This window comes from Lepidothrix coronata, unplaced genomic scaffold (assembly GCF_001604755.1).
Source record: "Lepidothrix coronata isolate B3197 unplaced genomic scaffold, Lepidothrix_coronata-1.0 Scaffold186, whole genome shotgun sequence".
Taxonomy (NCBI): domain Eukaryota; kingdom Metazoa; phylum Chordata; class Aves; order Passeriformes; family Pipridae; genus Lepidothrix; species Lepidothrix coronata.
The window spans coordinates 1214566-1242075 of record NW_016690366.1 but is presented as its reverse complement, the minus strand read 5'-3'; the positions used below and the strand labels follow the sequence as shown (position 1 = coordinate 1242075).

General features: G+C 46.5%; 1 protein-coding gene across 1 annotated transcript in view; it reads right to left on the bottom strand.

The window, feature by feature from the left end:
* Positions 1-26705, bottom strand: part of SUSD3 (sushi domain containing 3) — a 30673-nt gene extending 3968 nt beyond the window's left edge. Inside the window, exons 1-4 of the mRNA XM_017830926.1 lie at positions 26627-26705; positions 10849-11037; positions 9272-9419; positions 6233-6400 (exon numbers count right to left, since the gene is read on the bottom strand). Of these exons, the coding sequence (XP_017686415.1) occupies positions 6233-6400; positions 9272-9419; positions 10849-11037; positions 26627-26705 (584 nt within the window). The remainder of the gene's footprint in view (positions 1-6232; positions 6401-9271; positions 9420-10848; positions 11038-26626) is intronic.
* Between the last annotated feature and the right edge of the window lie 805 nt (positions 26706-27510).

The window sequence follows — 27510 nt, the reverse complement described above, 5'->3', positions numbered from 1 at the left end:
CACAGGAAAAACAAGAGAAAAAAAAGAACAACTTCATGAATAGAGAAGCTCAAGGTTGAGCAAGTCACAGGGAAAAGCAGGGAAAGGAAATCTGCCCCTCTCCTATGCTGGATCTCCTCCCCTCCAGTCCTTGGTGCCACACAATCAAACATCTCCTGTAGGGAACTGTATTAATTCCACACAGTTGTATCAAACAGGTCATTTGCCCTTTGCAGCCCTTTCACTGGATGCTTCATGTGGTGCAGTATTAAACCTTGCAGTGATGAGGGGTCCTGCAGTCATTCCAGGTGTCCTGATGCATTTTTCTTGTTCTACTGACATTTTCCATCAAGCTTTGCAGCAGTTTATCTCACAAAATGGGTATTTCTCCAAGTGTTGTCCCCTTTCGCTGCGGTAAATCCACACCACACTACCCTGCTAATGGAAGGGCATCAGATCCTTTATTTAGGTGTTCAGAGGACAAGGAGATGCGAAAGTGCCCTCAAGGGGACAGAGGGCAAGGCAGGAATGTAGCCAGGTGTCCCATCCCATCCTGTTCACACTTCTAGAAGGTCCCTTGGCTCACAGCTGAGCTCAGCAACATTTTTCAGAGCAACATGTATTTGTGATTTGTGCCTTCCTCACAACTCCTTACACAAAGTTGTGGAAAATTTCCACCATGATAGCCACTAAATCAAAGGGGAAAAGAAAACTTATTTAATTTTAATGCAGAGGTCAAAGCCACGAGCTCATCTCACCAACCTTGCATGTCACTTCGTGGACTGCCCGAAAATGCCGAGCTGCCTCTCCTAAGAGCATGCTGGCTTTTGGGTTTTTCTGCAAAACCTTTTCACTTGGAATTCTTTGTTGTTGGATTGTCCTTATTTGCTTTTTACCAGGTACACTGGTAAAGCATCTTGTAGTCAGAAAGAGCTCTGGTACGAACATTTCAGCTACTAAAAATATCTTCTGTGGGAGAACACAGTAGCCTGCTTCTCTGCAGAAGAGATTTTTTCTTCTTGGTAATATGCTCCAGCTGTGTGGATAGCTGAAAGGAGGACTTTAAACCTACTGAGACATGGGCTTTTCCATTTGACTCGCTCCTGCAGTCAGATCAACCACTTCATAGAGAATGTTTTATAACTTGGTCTAGAGTTGTGTAAAATAATTCACCTCTGAGAAGTCCAAACTTAGAATGCACAACTTCTTCCAAATGCTTCCACACCAGACAAAAGACCCCCACATCAAATTTTTTTGATACTTTTTAGGTGTATTTTTGAGCTGGTCTAATTTCTTTCTGGTTGTTATCTTAGCTGACAGGGGATGAAGAGGAGTTAATCTACAGCTAGACTCAGTTCTCCCCGAGTGTGGAAAATGCTGGACCATCAAGTCTCCCTTACAAAAAATCAGCACATCTCTGAGTCAAGGGAGTATCTATTCCAGGACAGGTTACAGCACTGTTATGCTGAAAGAGCAAAGCAACAGAGCCAAGGTGTGGCTATTTCTTACCATCATTAGGAAGCTGATGCACACTGAAACAAGTTTCCTCAGCATTTTTTCCACCGGCTATTTGTGTTTCTCCTGGGAGAGCTATCTTCTACACATGTCCATATATAAATAGGTTCCAACTGGGGAGTACCTGGTTCTTTAATGTCCCTTCATGCCAGAAGGGTTCACTGTTTGCTCTCACTATGTTAACACTAGATTGTGCATATTTTACCTTCCAGTGGTTCCAGTTGGATTCAGGCTCCCCTTTCTGCTACAGAACACTTGCATTTCCTTGTGTATTTTAGGGGACTGATGGCTTGCACTTAAAGAACAAGTGAAAATGCTACAACTACAGAAACAAGCTCAAGATAGACCCATCCCTGCATGGATGCTTGAAATTTAATTGAGGTACATACAACTTAAAGGACAGCCGCCTTTAAGTTTCTCTTTACTGATATTTTACCCTGTGCCTGTCACGGGGCAGAGGACAGAGGACAACCTGCCTGCTCAGGCAGCTGCCTGATCCAAGCTCTCCCATGTGGCTCCTTGCTGGGATGGAAGAGGACTGTTCATCTCAGGTGGTGGGTGCCCCAAGCAATTATTCCAGAGAAGAATTACTGCAGGATCAGGTATTATTCTTCATCAGAAATTAACTGACTCAAACCCAACATATCCTGGTACATCCTGCAGGCTGTGAGAGCTATTCCCAACACCCTGACAAGCCCTCTGCCCAGCAATCCTCCTGGGGGCTGCTTTGGAGGTTCATGGACATTGTTCTCCTCTAACTACGTGGCCCTGAGCTGCAGCTAATCTCCCTCCCACACACACAGACCCTTTTTTCAGCTAATCTGGCTCAAACCTCTGCACCACAGAGCAACCTGCTATCTCTGCTGGCTGCTCTGAACTTCTGAGAAGCAACACTGGGGAGACACCTCCCTCCCAGCAGCCCCGTAATCTGTAACTTGTTTTTCCCTGCTCAACATTACTTAGCCCTTTAAATACTATAAAAGAGCAAATATGCTGTAAATACTTACAGCACCTGCATATAAGACTTTCTGCTAAAAATTCCTCATTGTGATTCCTTACATCCAAATGGAAGAGGAGGCATCAGCAGTGACTGCACTCTGTAGTTAATGATCCCAGGTATTTGTACACATATTTCTCAGCACTTTAAAGCAATTTGTTCAAGCAGCCAGGAAGTCAGAATGGGGCTCATTATAATTAGTGTAGTTGCAACTAAAATTCAGTGTTTCCCTGCAAAATTACATATTCATCATGTTTGTTCTATGCTTCAAACATGAGGGCAAAAAGATCTTGTTTTGTGGCAGACAGGTCCAGAACTGCACACTGGAGCCTCTACTGTCAAACAGCTGGGCTTCTCCATTATTTATAACTTCTATACATCAGCATTGTGCATCCACATCATGTCACCTCATAGCAGCCAAAATTATCTCATCAGCATACTAAGGCATTGCCTTAACTGATGTTTCTTAATCCTAAATTTCTCCATAAACCATAACAAACACCTTACCTGCCTGAAAGAACTGGCTTTTTATTTTATCTCTACCTAAAATATTTTGATCCTTAAAGTGGTGAATCAAAAGGTTAATCTCTAAATCTATTTCAATTAAATCTGAAAAGCAGCATGACCTACATTCTTTTCTAGTCAAAAATAAGCTAAGATATACTCAGGAGGGTCTTCTTCAAGCGTGGAGGAGTTTTTACTCTTCCAGATACTTCATATGCTGCAAGAAGCAGCAGAGTAGTTTTCTTTAAGAAAAGGAAACACTGTCGTAAAAATGACTGAAACTGTCAGGCCTCCACCCACTCCTTTCTCAGACATGGGAACCCCTCATCTCAGCCTCCCCTTCTAAGTGGGTTGCAGAGCCACTTCCCATGGCTGGATGGCGGAGAACAGCACGTACTGCAGCCCTCAGGAAGGCAAGGACAAAACAATTTACCTCCTGTGCTGCCTAGGACAGTTCCTGACTAGAAAAACCAAGTAGGATTGCTGATTTGCTCAGAGGTCTAGTGATTTACTCCACAATTCCTCCCAATGTCTGAAACATCAACAAAAGAACAGGATAGGGAAGGACAGAGTAGGGTAGGATAGAGCAGCGCAGACCACACTAGGCTAGACTAGACTGGATTAGACTAAAATCTCTCAGTTGGAAGGGACCCACAAGGATCATCCAGTTCAACTGCTGGACCCCTTTGGGGATAACCAAAAATTAAAGCACATTACTAAGGGCATTGTACACATGTGCCTTGAACACTGATAGTTGGGGCACCAGCCACCTCTCCAAGAAGCCCGTTCCAGGGTCTGACCACCCTCTCAATACACAAATGCTTCCTCATGTCAAGACTGAACCTTCCTTGGGGGGCCTTGGTTAAATTATCTTTTGGTTTGTTCTTGGCCGTGGACGTGCAGCAATATACGGAATGTGTCCTTTGGGATTGCCTGCCCTCAGTCTTGCTGCTTTTTTCTAACCATGCCATGTGCCTGTATTTATTTCCTTGGGCAATCAACACCGTAACAGCCCCAGCACTACAGCAACACCTGCAGGGTTAGAGATCTCCTCCAACATGTCCACCTCACATTAGATGGAGAAAGGTACCTCAAGAATCACCCAGCCAGGGAACATGTCCTTTCATGCTGGTCTTCCCAGCACATGTTTGCCCCTCCCCAGGGATTTGCCTACACTGTCCCACTGTTCCCAGTAAGCTGGATAAGCACAGGATGAGAAAACTTAGCCTAATTTGCTACACACAAAAAGTAAGACTTGCAAGTGAAACACAAAGCTGACAGGTCATTTGTTGTCTTCAAGAGACCCTGTTAGCAGAATTCCCACATCTCATCGTGCACATATAGCCATTTAACTGAATTAGGGAGTAGAAATCAGCATCTTTTACTAATGTTGATTAAACAGCTCTTATTTGAGTGGAGAAAGGGAACAAGGTAAAAATAAGGAAGGGTCACATCTGTTCCAAGAGCAATTCTAGGACAGCTTTATTCAGAATCACTTCCAATGCCATTTCCATCTCTGATCAGAAGTAGCGCCCGCTCTCCACGTGCAAAACAGCCAGACTTGTGGCTGAGGGTGCACAGACTAATACACCTCCTCTCCTAGCTGGTTTTAGCTCTGGCTGGTGATTAGCCAGGACCCCATCACCTCTACACGCTGGAGATAAAGCAGACCTTGATTACTAGTTGACCTCCTGCACTAAGAGCCAGGTATGAGCACTAGGATTTCACACAGCATGTGCATTGCTCTACCTGGGAAAAACACAACTCCCAGGCTTTCCTCCTCCTGCCTCTGCCATTCCCCACTGAAGTTTATACATCTTCCAGTTTTCTAAAGAAATAATAAACTTGTTGATTTCCGGCCCAGAGAAGCTGCTCATCCAGATCAATGACATATTCCCTGTTACTCTCAGACAAGAAAAGGTGTGCAGAATTCAGTACACACAAGCCTCTGCTCCATGAAGGTAAGGACCCAGAAGGAGCTCAAGGCTCCATGACAGCTCTCACCTCTGCTTACAGCCCTTTAGAAGTTTATCCATGCTATTTTAAAAGCAGATAACACTCACACAAAACATTAACATCACAGTAGATTGAAGTTACCCAAAATTAAAAACTGAATCTTGAGTCTTCTGAAAATCGTTTAGGTTATAAGCAGCACTTAATTGCCTTTATACATCTTTCTGAAATCACACAAAGCCAGAAGTCAATTAAGCAGCCATCAGACTTTTGTGCATGATTTGAACTCCATTTGAACATGGTTTCCAGCTGCACTGTGACACAGAACCAGGTTTATAATCTGCATAAGATGTTCTCTGCAGGTAAGCACTAGAAGTCACTGATACTGCTGCACAGAAAGGCTGTACAGTTGAGCAGTGAATTAAAGGCAAACAAGGACTGTGCTGTATATTATCATACACGATGACAAAGCAGAACCCAGAGGATGTAAAAGACACAAGGACGTGTGTTAATGAACAGTATTAGTAAAACAGTGGTTAGATTTTAACACATACTCATTTTTCTGGTTTCCTTCTGTTGGCACCACCACAGTCAGTGTAACACACAGAGCTGGCTCTGAACCAGCACAAAGAACACCCGTGCTCACCATCCACACACCCACAGTACGTGATGTACTTTCTTCCAGTGAGGGCAGGTCTTGGGGCTATCCCAGGGTCAGGGTTCCCACACTGGAATTCTCGCTGCCTTGGGGATGAGGATCCTGTTGTGCTTGCCCTGCAGGCCCTGACAACCAGTTCTCAAGGGAGCTTTCCTGCTCACTGCGGGGTGAACAGCAGTGCTCGGTGCTCACCTTGGGCTGCCCCTCAGTCCCTGGTGTCCCAGGCTGCCTCTGCTCCCACGGCTCTTGGGAAAGAAGCACTTTGATCCCACCGACCACCACCGAGCAGAGACTTCCCTGCTGCAGTTTAGCATCAATTTAACAAAGCCAATTAAAAACCTCTCTCCAGCTAATCTGATGCAACCTCCCCTGCAGACCAGGCTCAGCCAGACACTGCTGGGGAAGGAAGCAGCTGTGAGAGGGGAGGTCACGCTCAATCCTCTGCTGTCTCACTTTTTCACCACATTAATTCTCCACATGATGGGCAAGTTCAAGGACAAGCCCTGACAACCCACTGGCATCACGTCCTTTCAGGGGCCTCCTTTTAAAATGCATTTTCAAGGAATCCTCTGTGTAAAATCTGTTCCACAAACTCATCCAAACCTGCCCCATTTTACCAGCCTCACCTGTAGAAGCCTTGGTTATCGTAGGCCATGTGAGTCACGTCGTCAAACACAGACTGATTCCGGAGTTTCTTGTTGTTGTTGTTATTGTTTCTTCCCTTAAAACCGAAGTAAGCAGCTTGCATGTGCTCCAGCTCTTCAGTTCTCAGCTGGTACCACAGCTGCATATCTCTGTGAATACAGCAAGGGGTAGAATAGAGCATGGTGATATATGGCTGTATAGCTGAGCTCTTATCTGACCATAGCCCTGACTTCTAGAGTTCAAATCTAATTCCAGATTTACTGAACACAGCACTTAAACACATGGTGAACTTCACGTGTAAGTCAAACTTCTAGAGACTTAAATAATACCTTACAGTGGGGAGTTCTTAAATAGCATAAATATTATTCTGTAAAATAGTGCTATTTCAAGTATTGTCCAGCACTCCTCAAAACCCAGCAAACAAATGAAAAAAAGGGCAATTTTCTTTTAAACATCTGTGGACAGTTCAAAGGAACAAAACCCCAATAATTAAATCAATTTGATACAGTGGTTTTTGAGACTACAGGTAATAAAAAAAAAGTCCCATAAAGTGGGATGTGCCAACGTTCTCATGGACCTTCATCAGTGACACAAGTCAGGCCACATCTTGTTGTGTGTGAAAAGAATATGGACCATCTCCATTTTACGGAATAAACTATTTCAGGGGGAAAAAAAGGATTTTCTGTGAATTTTTGCAGCACTGCCATTCCTAAGGGTTCCAGAATCACCAGGCAGGTTAAAAAGATGAATTGACTTAAAAATGGAGGAGACAGGTAATGTTGCCTTTGTTAAGCACAGGGCATATTCCCTTGCCTTCAGGATTCCCTTTTGGAAATGCTCAGGGTGCTTTTCATGCTGGTCTCTACAACTCTGGGGCAAGAAAAAAAGAAATCACAATTTCTTTGCCTGTTTTTTAAAAGAAGTCCAAGATTTACAGACATTTTCACTAGCTGATGGGTCAAGATTAAATTGTGAGAGCTGACGACACTGATTTTGGTGCCATTTCTGTCCTCTTGGGTTGCAATCCTGCTCCTCCCAAAGAAAACAGCAGTGTTGCTCACTCAGTGGGACAAGATCTGTGAGGAGGCTGAACAGAGGGAGGACTTTCAGCAGCCTTTGTCCTTTTTCTCTCCAAAAAACATGTGGATGTGGACATGAGGACATGGTTTAGTTATGGACATGGTGATGGTGCTCTGTTGACAGTTGACTTGATGATCCTAAGGGATTTTTCCAACCTTAATGATTCTATAATTCTATAAAACGCAAGATGGCACTTCAAAGATCATTAGACACCTTGCAAGACAGGTTTGTAGGCAGAGGTGATCTCTGCCAACTAAAAGAGCCAAAAAAAGCAGACAGGCAGACTTCAGAGCTCAAGGCAAAGTGAGGATATCCTCCCTACTCCAAGGTACCTTGTCTTTCAGAGATGGTCTAAGAGATACTTATTTCACTATTTCCACCCCCAGGAGTTCTCACTTTGTATTAAGTTATGAAGCCTGCAGCTTTTAGTCAGATTAAGGCTTTGTGCATCCAGAAGTCAATCCACTTTTCCGCCTCCATCAACAACAGAGATGCAGCCACCACACCTGGCACTCCTGCAGGGTCCGGCGAGTTTCACACAGGGCTGTGTTACTCTTTCTCCCATGGCATGGACAGTTTGTACATCACTTCAGTTCTTTCTGACAGAGGGGATAAGCCACACAATGTCTGCAGTGCCCCCAGGTTTCCCCCTGGAGCAGGGCTCAGTTGCTGATGTGATGAAGCAGCTCCTTCAGGAGCCTGGGGAGGGAGCACAGAGGGCAGCAGAGAACTGGGAAGCTCCCAGCAAAGGGAATAATTTTACAGCCTGATGACAGAATCAGGTCATAATATCCAGTGTGAAGGGCTTTTCTCTTGTAAGAGAAAAATATCAAGTCATCACAGTCACGTGAATGGCTAATTTTGACAAAACTTCATTTAAAATAAATTAAAAACAAGGCTTTTGATATGAATAGTCTTATCAAAAAGAAAACTGGTGATTCCAAAAGTGTCAATCAAAACTTATCATTTCAAAACTTATTTCATGCTATCATGTAAAACCCCAATATTATGAATCACACCAAGGACTTTAATTTTTTGACTCACAAAATCCTTTCCAAGGAAACAGAAAATCCGTATTTTGGATACACTCGGATTTCAAATGACAGAATTTCCCCCCCTCAGCTGGTTCCCACACAGCTGCAGATAAAGCACAGGTTGGAGCAGAGACCTTCACTAGTGTCCTCCCCACTCTCCCTCCACTCCATCAGATGGACCAGTGGGAATAATGAGCAGGAAAAGTGAGAAGGCAACAGAGACCATGCAAAATTCTCTGCAGCAGTGACTGTGAGTGGATGCTCTTGTGAGCAACAGTGGCTTGGCTCCAGCCTCCAGCCTGATGTTCTCCTGCTGCCACTCTCCACACTGAGTTTTTACAATGGACTGATTGAAGATTTGACTTCTTCCCATTCCTGTTTATAATCCTGCCCACTGACTTTCACTCTGTGCCAGAAGACAAAATCCTCCATCCTTCCAGCACCGTGCTGTGATAGTTCTAAGGATGCTCTGCAGATAGGGAGGGGTTGGATGGCTGTGACACAGAGAGATTAATTTTCCCAGCAGTGTTCAAGGAAAGCAAAGGAAAAAAAGGAAAGAAATAGAGAAGAAGGGGAAGCACTGCCAATCTTCAATAACTTGAGGAGAGAAAGTCTGGGCCAGAAAACAATACTTGTGTGTTCAGCTTCTGCATAATCTTGGGTAAATCCAGATCTGCCCAGGCCCACTGAGGTTATCTGATATTAACAGACATCAGGTGCTTGAATACTCTGGAATTCCAAGTCTTTCTATGCCTAAAGCCTGACCTACTAATTAAGGATTTTAAGTAATTAACATCATTGCAGTGCTGCAATCAGCAAATCCTTTGAAGCTGTCTGCTATCACAGCAATGGGGTCTGTATGATGGACACTCTTACACCGTTTTGAAAAACTTCTTCTTGACGTACCTTTGAGTCCTCCTCCTCTCACTTTTCTTCACACACTTGATCAGACAACACGTTAAGAAAGCCATGGACATCAGCAGAATGACAGCACAGCTCACAATGGAGGCAACTACTGCGACCTTAAAGCCAAAAGTCTCGTATTTTGGTATAGCTGCAGCAAAGCAAACACAGAACCATGTTTCTAAGATCAGTCCACAAAATTTATCATTCACATTTTCATTAAACCATGCTGAAACCTACCTGCTTCACACTTCTCCTCAGTGAGGCCTTTCACTTTAGTATGTGTCAAGACACCAGAGTATCTTGGCTTCAGCTTGGAGCTATGCAAGCTTCAAGCTGGATTATTGAAAAATCTCCTGTTTATAAGTTACTAATGAATTGTTCACAAGCGTTTCACCACTGCAATTAATTAAACACAGTGCCTTTAGTGCTGCAGTAGCTAAAAAGCACAACTCTGTTGGCAGATCAAATGCAGATGAGCTGCAGACTCTCATTAACAAGAACTGGAGCTGCAAAAAGAAATACTGATGGGGTAAATGGCTTTAAAGAAGCCCTTTAGAGCAAGGCCAGTTCCATGTAAATCACATCCTATCTGCCAGGCAGCAAACAACAGGTGTTTGTCTGTTTGGGGAAGGATGGAAGAAATGACCTGCAGGGCTGAGTGTTCACAGGGATCTGATGCTGGAAGTGAGTTATCCAGACAAAAGGAGTGGGAATGTGGTGTGGCACAGCTAATGCAGATCTCTGCCAACTCGCTTGGAGCAGTAAGCATGTCTTGCTTCAAAACTCATCTAGTCCTCCCAGTGTCACAATGACCAGCACCACAAAGGGTTCAGCTGAGCTCCACGCAAAGCATTGCATTCTGCAGGGAATCCTTCCTCTGAGGGAAGGATTTCTCTCATTTTTCTTTTATGGGATCTCTCAAACAAGAGGTAAGAATTACTGAGTGTGTGAGAGAACACTAAGTGTCTGTAAGAGCAATCCATCCACCGGGGATTTGAAGTGACAGGAGGTCTGAGACACAAACTGAGGTGCTCAAAGCTCAGAGGTACCAAGTTTTGTTTGGGTCTACTTCTAGTCAAATTAGTAACAACCTTGTAACAAATAAGCAGGAACACAGCATGAAAGGTAGTTAATGTTGTTGCCATTCAAACATGATTTGTCAATGTGGTAACTTTCCCCCGTGTCTGCCCAAAGGCAACAACCCAGAATTGTTCAAAAAATATCACTGTGTTTCTTTTACAGCAAAAACATTGTCAGAAAAGACTGTCAGGAGATTAGAGGTTTGCACATATGCCTGCACATTAGTTGGTCATACCCACATATTTTCTAAGGAAGGGTACAGCTTTTAGCTGGAGCCACAGTCATTCTGGGGGCAATGATGTGAGGTCAGGGATGAATCCAATCTGTGTCACGATAATGACTGATGTCAGAACACATATGGAGTGTGATTACCATCAGCGGGGAAACTCTGAAGAAAACTGAATTTGTCTTTTTCCTTGCACAGATATTTAGAATGAATCCTAATGTTGCAGGAGACAGGCAGGGCAAAACAGGGAATGGTTTGGGAAGAACCTTACGCTTGCAGGAGGGCACTCCGGCTGTCCACTGGGTGCTGTTCCCTTTCCAAACGCAGGTGATGATGCCTGGTCCCTCCAGCTGGTGCTCAGAGGAGCACTGGAACATGACCACAGTCCCCACGTCTGTGCCATTGCCGTGGACAACCTGGAGTGTGCCCAGCTGGGGCGGGAGGAGGTGGCGGCACTGCCCTGCAGACGCAAACACACAGCCAAGAGTGAAGGTCCACTGAGGTTTTATTGATGCCAGACTGTAAATCAGTGCCAGTTCATGGCCAGAACAAATCCCAGACCTCGGGGTGGGCGATGCTGGCTGCTCTGCCCAGCACCAGCCCACAGCCAGTCCCCATCGGTGCCATTCAACTGCTCCTCTGCCCCGATGCCCAGTGCAAAGCAACTCATATTGTGACATCATCTGCTCACATTGGTACATATTGAACACTAAAATGCTAAAAAAAGAGTAATAACTGAGTGGTGTGGTCTCCTACAGATCCCAGTCTTGTTGGACCCTCTCTAATTCAGCACTCAGGCTGGCATCTTTCATGCTGGGAGTATTCATTACACATCTTCCCCCGTGCGAATTTCCAAGACCTAATGGATTGATCACATACTTCAGACTACTTGGTAGCATCTTGGCATGATCCTACAGAAAATTCCTATCTTTAATAGCACTGCACCTCTGTTTGGCTTGGCTGAAAGGTGTCAAGGGGGTCAAAACCACAGAGGGAGACATACACATACAACTTATCTTCCTTTTCAAGTGAGAAACTCTGCTTTACAGTAGGTCATTAAATTTAAGTATATTTTTATTCATTCAGCTTTTCTCTTTCTATTTCTTTGTTGTTCATACAGCTGTCCTTTGAGCCATGGAGCTGTTCTCCCCTTGGCCACCTAATGTCAGCCACTAACTTTATACACTGAGTTTTACTGTCACAACATTCCTTGTTCACGCTCATTTTAAACACAAACTTTAATGATGTGTCATTAAGACAACACAAAACATCCAGATAACTTCAAAGGTAACAACAGTAAATATATTTGCTGGTTCTGCACATGTGCATTGACAGAATTTGGAAACTGTTTTATATAATCTTCGTGGTTTTTTAACATTTACTAAATGCCAGCACTGCCTATGCATCAGAGCCCAAGCTCCCTATTTTTGACTGGATTTCCAAAGGACTTGAGGGGACTTAGAGGCTGCAAGCACTGTGATGACACACACAAAAATATTAAATGGGGGAAAATACATTTCCTAAATGATAGCCTCCTTGAGAACATCTTGACAGAACCACATGTTGTTAGCAAGTCTATTTTATTTTTAATACTAAAACTCCCCTGTGTCATCAACCCTCGTTAAGCTCCCAGGATGACACTACAGCAGGCAGGCTGCCCACCTCACTGTCTCCAATTCAGGCTCTTAAAACCCCTGCCCCTGGCAAACAAACCCAAAGGAATCTCAGCAAAAGACCAAACAAAAGCCACAGAGGCAATTACTGTGCTAATCTACTGAATATATATGAGTATATATGTACCAAGCACTAGTTTTTTAAACCATACCTCTTTAATTCCATGCAGATTATTTCTGTTTGTTTTGCCACTTCCTTCAATAATTTACTATGGCAGCAATTTTCTGCAATGACAGCAAACGTTTTCTAGGGGGTGGTTTCTCTTCATCTCTCGTCCTTCCCGCCCACATCTCATTCCTGGAACGCATGGGATGCATTGGACAACTTTCCTTCTCACTCCAGATGAGTGTTAAGAGTTTGGGCTTTTTATTTTAATCACTCGGTGACTTACCACAAAAATTCACTGTCCTAAATTGGAAAATGAAGATTTTACATATAGATATAGGTTTGGGGTTTGGGGTGGTTTTTTTTTTTTTTTGCATTTTACAATTTCAAGGCTGATTTTAGAGTTCACGAGATGCAGAAAGTAATTCAGAGCCGAATTTGACTCAAAGCACACCCACTGGGCCACCACAGCAGCCTCAGGAGAGGCAGTTAGCAGACTTGCCAGTTTACCTGGGCTTGTTACTCACCCTCTGCTCTCCAAAGAACAGACTATTTGTCCCTGGCTCCTTTCTTTCAAGACATATTTCATTTAATCCAGCACTGACCATCCTGAGTAACACGTGCAGCTGTGGCTGGTTGAGGCTGGTTGGCCCTTCCCTGCCCTATCCTTGCCCATGACAGTTTATGCCAGTGGTAAAACCTCTGGATGTCAGTGACCTTGTCAGCATCATTCCTCAGCCGTGGGCTTTAAAATATTTTTCTCCAGTTGACCACCACAAAGATTTCTAACAGCCAGTGTCCCATGAAACCGTGGGTGTTTCCTTGCTCTGGCCTGGGCTGCAACAGGATCGTGAATAATTCCCAGAGGATCATTCCTATATGAATGTAACTGGGGCCAGAACCCCAGAGGGTCATCTCAACAATAGCTTAACAGAAAGCTACATGCCCAAAAGCTTCTATACCTGAGCTGAAAGTTCATCGACGATGTACCTGCATTTGAGCAGAGGAGAAACACCATTTCTTCTTCTAAGAGCCTCTCAACACCATTTCTTCCCACTGAAGCCAAAGCATTAAATGTGCTGCTGCTTTTTGCTCTTTACAAATGCCTTTACTGAAATGCCCAGATGGAGTTTTGCCAGGATGATTTTGTGAATTTCATCCAAGTTGAGATTTAGCATCTCTGGATAAAATTTGCCCTAATTTTCATCAGCAGTTGCCTTCTGAAAACTCATTTGGAAAACCCTTCCTGTTAGCTCCAGCATCCTTCACTATTAACTATCTGTAATATTTTTGTGCTCAACCACTGCAAACATTTTTCTGCTGGGTTAATTTTACCTTTCCATCTCCAGAAAATCATGGTTAAGTAAGCTTCCATCCTCATAATTATGTAAGCAGATGTTCCACATAGTCTTCTACTTTGAATACTCTTCAGGCATGTTTATCTGACTAAATCTACCACAATCAAGAATATTATTATTGTTTTTATTAATATATTTATATTTTTTTATTTCAGCTGAGACAGGTGTCTGAGGCTACATTGCTGCCTCAAGCAAAACACCAACATTTGTGCTGACCAGATTTACATTTTGATTTGCATTTCTTTTATAAATATTTAGGAAATGTTATGTTCAGATCTTGGTTTGCAGTAACTGTTAGCACCCCGAAATGTAAAAATTAAAAACTGTAAAATTGAATAAACCCTCTAATTAGAGGGCTGGAGCCCCTCTGACAGGCTGGGAGTGCTGGGGTTTTTCAGGGTTCAGAAGAGAAGGCTACAGGGAGATCTGAGAGCCCCTTCCAGTGCCTAAAGGGGCTCCAAGAGAGCTGGAGAGGGACTTTGGATAAAGGCCTACAGGGACAGGACGAGAGGGAACAGCTTCCCACTGCCAGAGGGCAGGGTTAGATGGGATATTGGGAAGGAATTCCTCCCTGTGAGGGTGGGGAGGCCCTGGCACAGGTTGCCCAGAGAAGCTGTGGCTGCCCCATCCCTGGAAGTGTCCAAGGCCAGGTTGGACGGGGCTTGGAGCAACCTGGGCTAGTGGAAGGTGTCCCTGCCCATGGCAAGGAGGTGGAACTGGATGAGCTTTAAGGTCCCTTCCAACCCAAACCATGCTGTGATTCTGAGGTTCTATGATTCAAGTTCCTGCAACTACTTCTGCAGCTTCTTGTAAAGTAAGAGCTGTTTTATGCAAACGCATTTCTCAGCTTGGCCTCATGCTGAGAGGATATCCAGTGTTCAGAAAGTCCCTGAATCTGATGTTGCTGTTTGCCAGCACACAACAGCACTGGCTACAGCAAACAGATTATTGCATATGACAAATAACTGTCCTCAAAGCAAAGACACTGAGGCACAGCATCCTCCATAAATTCCTAATTCACCCCAACCTCTGGGTTTAGAAAGAGCCACACACATAATTTCCAGGCAGTGAAAAATAGAGAGTAATGCAAGAACTAAAAACAAAATAATCCAAAATATCTCTTCTCATGCACAGCCAGGATTATCTGTATTGCAAAATCAATTTGTCAAAAAGAGGAACCATATGGTTTCACTGTCAGCAAGCTGTGGGTTTATGGCTCTGTTTTGCTGATAAGAAAAAAGAAATGAGAGAGCAACCCAGGCACACCTGCCCCATAAACATTTCCTGTGCTCCTTCCATGTGAAACAGAGACTGAAAATCAAATACATTGCATAAGCATCTACCAGAATTATCTAAACTACAGGAGTAATTATCTGGAAGCACGTCAGCAAGGCTGCCACTCGCTGTCTGTGCAGAGTGATCCATGCCTTTGCCTCATTATTCCCAAACACACATAGCTCACCCCTTTGCATTGCTTACTGTTGGCTACTTAATGTCACTAAAACATGCTAGAATAACCAGATGCCAGGAAGAGACATTAGGTTCTATCAACCCTGCAGAAAATAAACACGCCAATATTATTTCTGCGAGTCCCTTTTCCTACAGAAACACACCTCAGAAATCAGCGTCCCTGAAATCACAGCCGTGATGTTGAACATGCACAGTAGCCTCACAGAAGAGCTCTAGGAAGAGCTTGCCATGTCAAAAAGCAAAAGAAAAGCAGCTAGAAGTGAAACGTGAAATAAAGCAGACGCAGCAAAGCATCTTTGTAGAGTGAAACCGTCTGGCCCTGGCCATGCCTTTGCTCCCTTGCAGAGCTGGCCACGAGTCCTGCCAGGGATGGGCTTTTAAAGCAACAAAAGGCTACCCAGGAGATGATCCTCTCACAAGAAAATCCAGATGCTGGCATAGATTTTTAAGAAATTAGTGTTAAACATGACACCAGACCAGCAGTAAAAGAGCAGGGGAGATTGAGGCTCTTGAAGCTGCAGAGATTGAACAAGGTCCCCAGCTGTGCTGCAGCCACTGGAAAGTTGCTGTGGAGATGCTGGAAAGCTCTTACAGGCCTGTTTGCCTTCCAACACACAGGGACAGCCCCACAAAGTAACTCCCTAGGGAAGGTTTTTGAGGTCCAGGGGTGGTACCCTCCTGATGTAAGCACTTCCAAATGAAAATACTCCCAATAAAACATTCCAGGGGTCTATTCATATAATTAACTTTTAAAATGTGAAAGAGGGGACCCAATTTCTAATCATTCTCACAGACCATTTTGAAAATGCTTTTTCAAAAAAAGCTTATTCTCCCATTAATAAGGAATTTCTGTGCAAATAAGAGAGAAAGAGGGAAGGAGAGCAAAAAGATATTTGAAATTAGTTTCTTTCTGTGTTTACATATCCATGCTCAAATAAGCTCTCTGCTCACACCTCTGTTACAGCAGACACCTCAGGCTCACTCCTACCCAATGCCCTCATTTTATTCTGTGGTCTGTTTTGTGGGTAAAACTGATTTTTCAGCACATGCAATTAACAACATGCAAAGGTTCTGCAGCATGAAGGGGTGCTGAGACTCCCATGTCAGACTGAGTCTCATCTGCCCATTTTGGGCAGCATTGCTTTCACGGAATCACAGCAGAGTTTGGGTTAGAGCGACTCTTAAAGCCCACCTCATTCCACCCCCTGCCAGGGGCAGGGACACCTTCCACTAGCCCAGGTTGCTCCAAGCCCCGTCCAACCTGGCCTTGGACACTTCCAAGGATGGGGCAGCCACAGCTCCTCTGGGCAACCTGTGCCAGGGCCTCCCCACCCTCACAGGGAAGGATTTCTTCCCAGTATCCCATCTCACCTGGGCTTTGATGGATGAAGGATGGAGAAGCCTCCTTTGAGACCTTTCCATGCCTGCTAAGGCAGCAACAATTATCGGATAGCAGCAAATCCTTCGCTTCCATCTCCCAAAGAAACCCTGTTTGAAAATCTTACATCCACGCCCGAAGCAGACAAATTCAGTTTGTCTCGTTTACAACACTGATGGACCAAGATTTAGGAGCCAGCACTAAACACTTCCCAACTCTACTCTGGAATAGTAGGGGCTGCAAGCAACTTTAATCCCTGTAAAATCCAAGCTACCTATCACCCAAGTGCTAGATTAGGGCTTGGTGGCAACATGTGCCACCCACTCCGATTTCAAACATAAATAATGGGTAGGATTGGTGTAAAGTGATTCTTACCAATCTGTTTTATGTTACTCTGTTAGGACAGGATTTGTTCCAGTCACCATACTGTCCTCACCATGATTGATTTATCTTGCCAATTTACATCAAAGTCAGGTTATTCTCATCTGTAGATTTTACTTCTGGATCTAGAAATGAGGGCAACACTTGAGTATTTCTCTTCTTATGGCACCAACTGAATGACAAATAAGAACTAATGAAAAATGAGGTAACTTTTTATCTAAATCTATCTATCTATCTATTATCTATATATCTATTATCTATATATCTCTCCACTATGGAGCACACCAGAATGATGCTTAATTCAAGCTGTTCCCAATTAAACATGGCCCATGGAAGTAATGCCAACAGTTCTTTTGTGATAGTTTAGTGAACGGAGCTATTAGTGCTGATGGTTCCCCTCTTTGACACTCTAAAACAGATAATAAATAAATTACATATTTGTACAAAGCAGAGTTTGTGGCTTGGTTTCTAAAATCAAGATCCTAAAGAGAATACAATTAAGAGGAATAACTTGAAATGAGCTTTTCATTTGCACTTCAGCTGAGACCCTGAGTGTATCAAGTGTCCCACAGGTGATCTCAGCAGGATGCCACCAAAGGCCAAGGCTCCCAGAGCCCAGTCCCAGCCAGCATGCCCAGCAGGCAGCCAGGGATCAGCCCTGGCTCCTGTTGCCTCCAACTCCTACTAGCACTGCTTCTTGCATAATGAGCATTGGTATTCACAAGAAGGAGAACAGAAGTAACTGGTTACACAATACCACAGTCTTCTACAGATGGTCCTCAGCCTCCCCCATGCATCTCTACACCCGCAGCCTCCGAGAGGTTCAAATTCAAAGCAACGTGCAAGTGTTACCCCAGGATCTGCCACCCCATCTTTAGGGAAAGCCAAGCAGAATCAGGGACATGAGAAGCACAGAACAAGGCAAATGAATCCATCAGCTCAACTCTGAATTTGGAATTTGCAGGGCAGGAATGTTTCTATGTAATTTTCCTTCTCTCCGCGGAATAACAAAGAGTAGGAGCATCCCTGCACCTTCTCTCTGCCCCCGGGTTCCTCTGTCCTCAGCCAGGTTTTGAGAGGCATGTCGTTGCTGGTGGAAGTGTCCTTCTTTGGGCTGGTGAAGTCTGTAGTTTATAGTTTCAACTTTCACCATTATTTTTGCCCAGTGCTCATGAATAACCTCTCATTTGTTAAACCTTGTGCAGCCAACTGCAGATGGTGCAAAGTGATCCATGGGCTCCATGATCCACACCTTGTATATTTTCTAATGGAAAGTACGATGGTCATAATTTTCCCTTTTCCACAGTCGAGGTAAACATGATCTTGGGCCAATGCTCAAAGCACTTTTCATCATCACAATAACTGCAAGAAAACGATCACTGCAAAGATTAATAAAAGTTAAACAAATATGCTAAAGAAAGCCAATGACTTTGGAAAATACAGATTTCAGCATCCAACTCAATATAGTCCCCCCAGCAATTTACTGTGAGGGTGGGGAGGCCCTGGCTCAGGTTGCCCAGAGAAGCTGTGGCTGCCCCATCCCTGGAAGTGTTCCAGGCCAGGTTGGAGGAGGTTTGGAGCAACCTGGGCTAGTGGGAGGTGTCCCTGCCCATGGCAGGGCATTGGAATGATGGTCTTTAAGGTCCCTTCCCACCCAAACCATCCTGTGATTCTATGATTTAGCACCTTGCTAACATGGATCAGGTATCAAGAGGAAAGCAGGCAAGTGTTTGCCTGGGGCAAGCCCTTCTCCATGCTTGTAACAGGAGCTCAATATGAGAGAGAATGAACAACAGCTTACAAGAACAAACTGATTTCAGCACTCTCCCTTCACACAAAGATGACGTTGGGCACGCAGGGTCTAGGGAAGGCTGCGGGTGCTTGCTTGTAGGAAACCGAATTGGAAAACCTGACCCTTTTGTCTGAAAGGGGATGGTCTGACACAATCCACCCTCTTGCTTTTGTTCCCTTTAAAACACAGAGAGAAGAAAAATGTCAAGCCCACCCTGTCTGGCCAGTTCTAATACAAACATCTCACCAGCACCCATCCTATCAATGGGCCTAGAAAAGGGCTCACTGTCAAGAAAGCTTCAGCTCTGTGGATTTCCACTTACTGAATGGCTTGGTACCTCCAAGGATCTCTGCAAAACCCTTTGGTTTTTTCTCATTATAGCACATGATCTTCTGTAACACCTAAGTGGATCAATTTATATTTAACCCAAAAGCCAACTAATAACGAATCCACCATTTTCTGGCCTCCCGTGATAATTATTGAAGTTTTGTGGCCAAAATTAAACATTTTAAGAGATTTTTGATAAACTGAACAGGATTTTACTGTTTCTTGCAGATGGGGAAACTAAAATAGAGAGAAAACAGCAGCAATGTTGTCCATTAAGCTCTGGATCTTCAGGTTCAATATATAAACCACCGGTGCCTCTGGTGACCCTCAGTGGGCTGCACGGACGAGCAGTGCTAAGAACCTCAGGTTCTACAAGAAAACAATCACTGCAAATGTTAATAAAAGTTAAACAAATATGCTAAAGAAAGCCAGTGACTTTGGGAAATACAGATTTCAGCAGCCAACTCAATATTGTACCCCCAGCAATTTACTGTGAGGGTGGTGAGGCCCTGGCACAGGTTGCCCAGAGAAACTGTGGCTGGTAAGGACACAAAGGTAAAGGACAGAAAATTATTATCTGAACACACCTGATGCAAAGCAGAGTCTGGATATGATCAGACATCTCCTGCTTTTAACACGGTTTTCAATGTTCTATTTAATTTTCAACAGGCAGGGCTGAAATCCAGCACTCCGTTGGAAAGCCAGCCACCAGAGAAGACAAAAGAAACCCCCCCACCTATTTCCACAGGGAAAATGCATGTCTGTTAGGACCTACGGACAGAGAAAGGATGAAGGATGCCCCACCAGCCAATGGGCAGGGCAGAGGCTGCTGCTTGTGCCCTGCAGTAGCCGTGGGGAGGGCAGCATCCCTGTGCGTCCACCACCTGCACCCCAACACTTCGCCACTCTTCTCCACCCCAACACTCTTCTCCAGCTACCCTGGGCACTGCAGGACACAGAGCTCAGCCTGGCTGTGTATTTGCCCTGCCTGGCCCCAGGTTATCTGCCTGCAGCAACTGCTGGGTCTGGGTCGTGCACTGCGACGTGCAGTGAACGGCACCGATAAGAGCAGATGTGCCCCGGAGATGCAGCCAGTGGCCTCTCGCTCCTGCGTGACGTTTGCCACCCTGGGCACAACCTCTGTGGAGGGTAGAAAGCCCTGTTGGTTGGGGGATATTGCACTGACTTGCCTTGGTCAAAAAATTCTCAAGTGGGAAAGGTCCAGAGCTGGACAAAAAACACTTCGGGCATTAAAATCCACCCCAAACCTGAAGTTTTAGGTGGATCAGAACTGCACCCTATTTGATGGTGATATACTCATTTTTTGCCAAAAAGCCCCAAAACATAGGAATTGCATTTGTGCAGAACATGCATATGTAAAGAACACGGAAACTTTTCAACTTTTCTCTTTGAAGCTTTCCTGTTTTAAAACGGACTATGGAATACAGATTTGTTAGTTTTCATGGACAATTTCCAACCACCCTGTTAAGCAAAACCAGCCTGAATGCTACAGAGCTTGCCTGCATTCACTCCCTCTGGCTGGCCCACTTTGGCTTCTCCAAGTCCTTCTTCCTTCCCAACAGCAACCTCAAGCTGCTCCTGCCCTTGGTTTGCTGTGCTAAGCTGTGAAATGCAAAAACAACAAAGCTGTGACCTGGCACCCACAAACTGTCAGCAAGGATTTCTGTGAATAATTGATTTTTTTAGACACCAGTCTGAAAAAATTAGCAATAGCACGCCTTCCATTATGGTGACAGAAATCATTCATGGGCTGAGAAACTAACAGCCAGATTTAAAACCCTCCTCTGCAGTTTTATCACTTTTCATTTTTCTTCTCTCCTGGTTGGTCCTTTTCCTGACGGGGTTTGGCTCTGCCATTCCTGGGCTTCACCCAGAGGGGGGTGCAGCCAGTGCCTGGCCATGGACACCAAAGCAACCTGCAAACTGCATGGTGTGAAAGCCAGGCAACCTCCTGCCAGGACCAGCAATGATTAACAGCATGAGTTAATAAGCACACCTGCTTTCAGCCTCCCCAGCCACAGGAATTGGTGAAAGATGGCATGAAGATTGACAGGAATGCCAGTATAAGGACAGGGAACAAGTCCATTGTGTTTACTTTTTCCCATTAAAAAAGTCAATGATTGCAGGTGAGTTATATGCAGAATGACAAGTAGCTCGAGAGAGCAGAGCAGAGGACAGCAGCCCCATGCCCTCCCCTTCCTTTGTACTGCACACGGCTGGGGAACTCAGACCTGCACCTGAAAATTCAGCTAAAGCACTGGCAGCTTTTGGGCAGCCAGATGAAAATGAACGAAAAACTTAGTCCTAATCTAAATTTCTGCATGTATTAATAACAATGGGCCAAACACCAGAGCTCCCTTGCCCATGCAAAACTGCCCCGGCTTCATGGGGCATCACTTTTTAGAGCAAAGTAGAACCTGTGTGCCCAGTCCAGATGCTTCTTTTGACCCACTCAGCTACCAAAGGTCTTGGAAATAACTGCAGCTCTGGGTAGAAACCCTCCTGGGTGTAATTCTGCTCTTGTACATGAAGGCACAATCTTCTGCTCTTCTGAACAGGAGGAATCAAAAACCAAAACGTGCTCTTTGCACCCCTCTGAGCCACTGTGGCCCAAATCACCCTTCCACACACTGTTCCCAGCCCACGCATGCACTCAGGGAATTTTGTACATCATCTCTTCCCTTCACCCTACTTGACTTCTGCCCCCATTTTCACCTCTGCTCAAAACCATTCTGAATCAAAGCGCCTCTGCTTAGGAGTGTGGCACACATGAGCAGCATTGTATCTGGCTTTATTTCATCCCAGAAATGATAATGGAGTTGTTGCTCCCAGGTCTGCTGGAGGAAAGGCAAGCAGTTAACCCATTCCTTCCCCAGCAGCTGCTGCTCCAACTGGGGCTGAGGCAGCTGTGAGCACTGCCTCCCTTAGCAGCTACAGACCCCCTAAAGATGCTGCTGAGCCACGAGGGGCTCTGCTCTGCTGGCAAAGGATCGTACATAACCCAGGCACCGGTTCAACCCCATCCCCGAGACCCTCAGCAGATACAGGAATTGATTTATTCTGGGGAGCGGTTGCTCATTCTGCAACTTCTGCATTTCTCTGACATCTGACAACCAAAATGCGAGAGAGGCAGACTTCCATGCAGACTGCAAAATCATCTCTCTGCCAATCCTGATCCACTGAGCTAGTCAAAACTGTTCCTCAGAATAACATGCTTGCTCATCTACGGCTGCATTTCAAAGACAGCGTGTCAATAAAATGCCTAAATGAAAACTAGCAATTGTCCTACACGTTGGCTTGTCCCCATCACAATATTGAAGGCAAGACTCTGCAGTGCACATAAAAAGCCAGTGGCAACCATGATTAATAAGCTAAATCATGCTAATTCCAGCACAGCTACAAATCTCTTTGCTATGCAGTTACAGAGGTGCATGGGGAGGCTCTGCTTTTTCATGGGAAAGGTCCAAGGATCTCCTGGCTCTGCCATGGTGGGAACAGAAAAACCCTCAGCAGTTTGGCCCTTTAGAATAGACCACATCTGTGGTCACAGCTAACCCAGAAAGTCCTGGTTAACTGCTGACATTGGGGTGTTCTGTTTCTGTGTTTTAAGAACTGACTTGTGATTTCTTTAGGTATCAATGTTTTGGGTCTAAAGCATTCAGCTCACCTCATTCCCTAGCTGAAATTCAGAAGCCTAATCATAATCTGTCTCTCTAACCCAGGTAATTTCAGAGTAGCTAGGATGAAGCATTGGAGAGCACCATAGGGAACAATCTTGCACTGTGGAGGACTCAGAAAACCCAATAACTCTGTTCCTTTTCTATTTTGTACTGTTCTGGAGTCTTAATGACAAGCACAGAAATCCTTCCCCTTCCTACCCTCAGTATCAATGCCTGGTGCAAATGTCTAACTACCCAGATTAAGATCTCGCATGTACAGGAGATAAAACCAATTAGCTGGCGTTGTGCAACTGTCACTTCTTTTACTTTACTTAATACAAGGTTTGGCTTTGATTTCATGGGAGAACCGAGAAAGAAGAAACAACCCTGAAGCAATTACAAGCCCATATATTCCAAGTTGTGTCACGTTCTGCCCTGTGGAAGTGGAAATTCGGGATCAACATTTTCTTCCGAAGCCTAAAATCTTGAGTCGAATGTCAAGATGGCAGGGACAAGGTGAGAAACTCCCTGTGCAGCCTTTCTGCAGAACAACAGTGCTCCTGGCTTTGAAGAACAACTTTGCCTTTGCTTTCCTGGAAGAGAAACTGTAAGTTCTTAGCAACACAATTTCAGTTTCTGCACTGGCAAAGAAACTCACTTCAGAAAAATAAAGTTCTCATAAGAAAAGAACAGACACCTCAAGTCACACCACAGATACATCCATCCTGATACCTGCACCCTACTATGACAGCCACCAACAGCCATCCAGGGGACAACTTAGCCAATACGTGGTGATCCCTCCTCCATCCTCCAGCAAACTGCAGTTTGTGTCTGTCCTAAGCCAGAGACCCTTCAGCCTCTTCCCTTCAGCGGTGTGTGCTAGGTAATTCCTTCTACGACTTGGCCTGGAGCATTCACAGCATCCTGCAGCATGTCCCACCTTGAAAAACCTCTCCCCCTCCCTGGTTTGGGAAGCAGAGGGATGAGAAAGAAACACAACTACAGACAAGAGCCCGGCAGAGAGACCTACTCGTTTATAACCTGTCAAAATGAGTTTTTCTGCCATGTCCTGCATTTCTTTTCCCTTTGTCTGTGGCTGTAGTTGCAGATGCCTCTCTATGTTTACAGAAGTATGTGCTGCCTGGTCTGAGAGAGCTACAGGATGGCATAAGGAATAAGGGAGGAATCACAGCAAAAACAAGGTACCACCCTGGCAAGCCAGAGGGCCAGAGCCTTCAGCTTCAGCAACATGGAGACTAAAAATAATGATACACCTTCGTTACTCCTTCCTATCTCACCCAAAATGCCCCCAGTATAGTCTGAGCAGCTTCAGAGGCACCAGTGTCCCAGTGGCAGGGCAGAGGGAGGGCTGATGACAGCACCCTGCTCCATGGCGATTCCCACCGGGCAGGAGAGTGCTGGGGCACCACTGACACAAGCAGTTCAGAATGCCAGAGGCTTTTTTGGAGAATTTAACGAGCCTGGCAAGCTCTGGTCAATGAGTGTCCATAGTGCACTACTGCAGCAAGGCAATAACACTGGAAGGCTGCTGTGACAGCAAAACCACCACAGTACAGTAGGAACACATAACAGCATCTGTGTAGTTTCAAAATGTAAGAGGCTGAACTGCAGAACGCTCCTTCTCAGCTTCCAGACGTTTGCTGTGATCTTCCCCTGCCCTATGCTCCCACCCTGCACATTTGCTGACAGCTCCTCTGGGAGGTGCCCTGATAACTCTCCCCAAACACAGAGTGGGATCGTTCTTCCTGCTCCTTGTCAGAGGGAGACCAGGAAAAGCAGAGGGTGTTTGAATCTCACAGCTGTGTCTCAGGAAGCTGAAAGACCCTCTAAGTGCTACAAGGCATCAAGGGTGTGCCAAGGAACTTCCTTTAATTTCTCTCTCATTCACACATTAATTCAAATGGAAATTTTGCCGTATTTTTTTTTCATCCTCTCAAAAGGAACATGTGAGGGAGTTTATCCACCCAAATCTTTATTATCACCCTACTGCTCACAGCCTGTAATAGTGGAAGGGGGCACTCAGCATGAAGAAGGATCACCAATAATTACACGATGAAACAGAAGATATTGTATAAATACAGTTGGCAGCAAACACTGATGCATAAATAACAGGGTTGCATTTAAATGAAGCATCCTGAATGAGAGTCTATAGATACCTGAGGGATTAACTGGGGGTGGATTTCTAATCTGAATGCCAAATATTTTTTTTGGATCCCACACTTGTGGCAGTTTTGCCACAGATTAACCTATAAAGAATCAGTAAGACCGAGTGTAACACAGCACATGCTGCTTCCAAAACTCATCTTAGTGGGGGCAAACCCATTCCCACAAGACTTTGACACAACAGATAAAAGCAGACAAGTATACATGCTTTCAAAAAAAAAAAAAATCAATAATTAGCAACATTATCAAACTAGAGCAACAGAGTCTACACTTGGGCTTGAGTTAATTCTCTAAGTAGGTTTCCCATAACTTATTCTGCATTTTCAAATGAACTGCTCTATTAAATTCAAATTAAATGCACAGTTAAGCACATTCAGAGGATGCAATTTAAAGCATCACTACACGGGTAGCCCAAATATGTTTGCTCACTTCTATGGGCACAACAAAATCAGGCCTTAAAGTCTGTTAGAACCTCACGAGCAGATTCAAGCGCAGGGATATGAGGGGACAGGCTGCACATGAGAAGGAGGACCCTGGATTTCAGGAGTGCACAGCCATGCTTGCACTGAAGCCAGGGGAAAGCCCTGTGATCTGCAGTACGGAGGAAGAAACTCCAGCGACCAGGAGCTCCCCGTAGCTGCACCAAGCTCCAGCATTCCTCCATCCCACCCTGCTCCCAGGCTCCAGAGCCGGCTGTGGCTGGGACCAAGCACTGCCCGGGCCAGCGGGTCCAGGTCATGGCTCTGCTCCCTCCGGACACAGACATCTACCAGGGCCACGGCCAGTGCAGTAGGCATGTCCCACCAGTTTAGGGGCAGACCCTCTGTCATCTCCCACTATCCCCAAATTATTGCACCCAGAGGTTCTGCCAAAGAGGTTCTGAAAGGATGTTATGGTCTGTGCAATCGAACTGAGTACCAAAACTCAAGGGAAGAGAAAGAAAAGGAAGCAAAACGCTTTGAACGGTTCCTCATTCCACCCCTCAGTACATTATCACATCCCATTAAAATACGGATATCTTCATTTCCTATTCAGACAAGTGACATGTGCCCAGGGACGATGTCTCTGAGGACCAGCAGCTCCCATCCCTGGACATTTCCCTCCGTACCCACGCACCCGGACCCAGTGCCCGCCGCCACCTCAGCGAACGAACCCTAAAGTCCCAGCAGTGAACCGCAGCGCTCCCTCCCTGACAGCGATGCTCCCCCGGGGCTCGGCCTGCTGCCCAGCCCCGCTCCGACCCCCGGCCCTGGGGGTGCCCGGCCCGCTCGGCCCCGAGCGCCGCCCTGGCAGAGCCGTCCCAGGGCCGCCGGGACCCGCGGGGACCCCCCGCGACCGGGGCGGCTCCGGGACACCCGCCCCGACCCGCTGCGTCCCTGAGAGCTCCAAGGCGCGGGCGAGAGTCCCCCGGCCCTCCGCGACTGCGGGGACCGGCCCGGAGCCGGCAGAGAGTGGGACGGGAGCGGGTCTGGGTCTGAGCGGGGGGCACCGCAGCCCCGCTGTCTCCCGCACCCCTTCCCGGGTACACACACCTCTGTCCGGGGGCACCGCACCCTGCCCCGGCCAGCCCGCATCCCTGCGCCGGGGGGATCCCGCACCCTGCCCAGGCTCCGGCGCTACCCCCGCCGGCATCCCCCTTCCCCTCCGCTGCAGCGCGGGAGTGAACTTGTGCGAGGAGCGATGCGGGACCGCGCTCGTACCTGTGTGTCCGCGGGGGCTGTCCCGCCCCAGCGCGGGGGTCCGCGGCGCGTCCAGCGCGGGCGCCGTGGCTGCCGGCATGGCCCCGCCGAGCCGAGCCGAGCCGAGCCGAGCCGAGCCGAGCCGAGCCCAGCCCAGCCCAGCCCAGCCCAGCCCGGCCCAGCCCGCCCGGCAGGTGCACCCGCGCCGCCTCCGCCCGCCCTCCGCCGGGGCCGGGCCGGGGCAGGGGGGGCCCGTCCCGCGGGAGCCGCGGCCTCGTCAGCCCCGCCGGGCGCCCTCCCCGCGGCCCCTCCGCGGCCCCCGCGGGGCGGGGAGGAGGGCAGGGCCGGGAGGAGGGGCCGGAGCACCGGGCAGGGCCGGCCGTGACACTCCCGGGGCTCGGCCCGGCCCGCGCGGCTCTCCCCGAGCGGCCTGGCGGGGATGCGGCACTGCCTGTGGCACCGGCAAGGGGCTGCCTGCCCCTGCCTGCTGCCTGCCCCTGCCTGCTGCCTGCCCCTGCCTGCTGCCTGCCCTGTCTGCCCTCCTATCCTGCCTGCCCTCAGTCCCCGGGCTGGTGCTCACAGCACCAGATCCTCAGGTCCTCTGGTCTGGTCTCATGGACCTGATCTCTCAAACACGCTGTCTGCTGCTCTCTATACTGTTATATTCCCGGAGCTGGATCTCTCACATACATCCAGCTCACGGTCTGCAAAGTTGTGTTTGTTTTCACTGGGATCTGCAGTGAAACCCACTGGGTTTCACTGCATCTTCCTACCGGAGCTGGGCAGCATAGGCTACTCAGTGAAACCTGAGCGCTTTGCATGCACTGCATGTGTCATTTTGTGCTTGTCACATCCCGGACGTGTCACCCCCTGTCACTTGCTGCCCTGGCGGCGTTACTGCAATG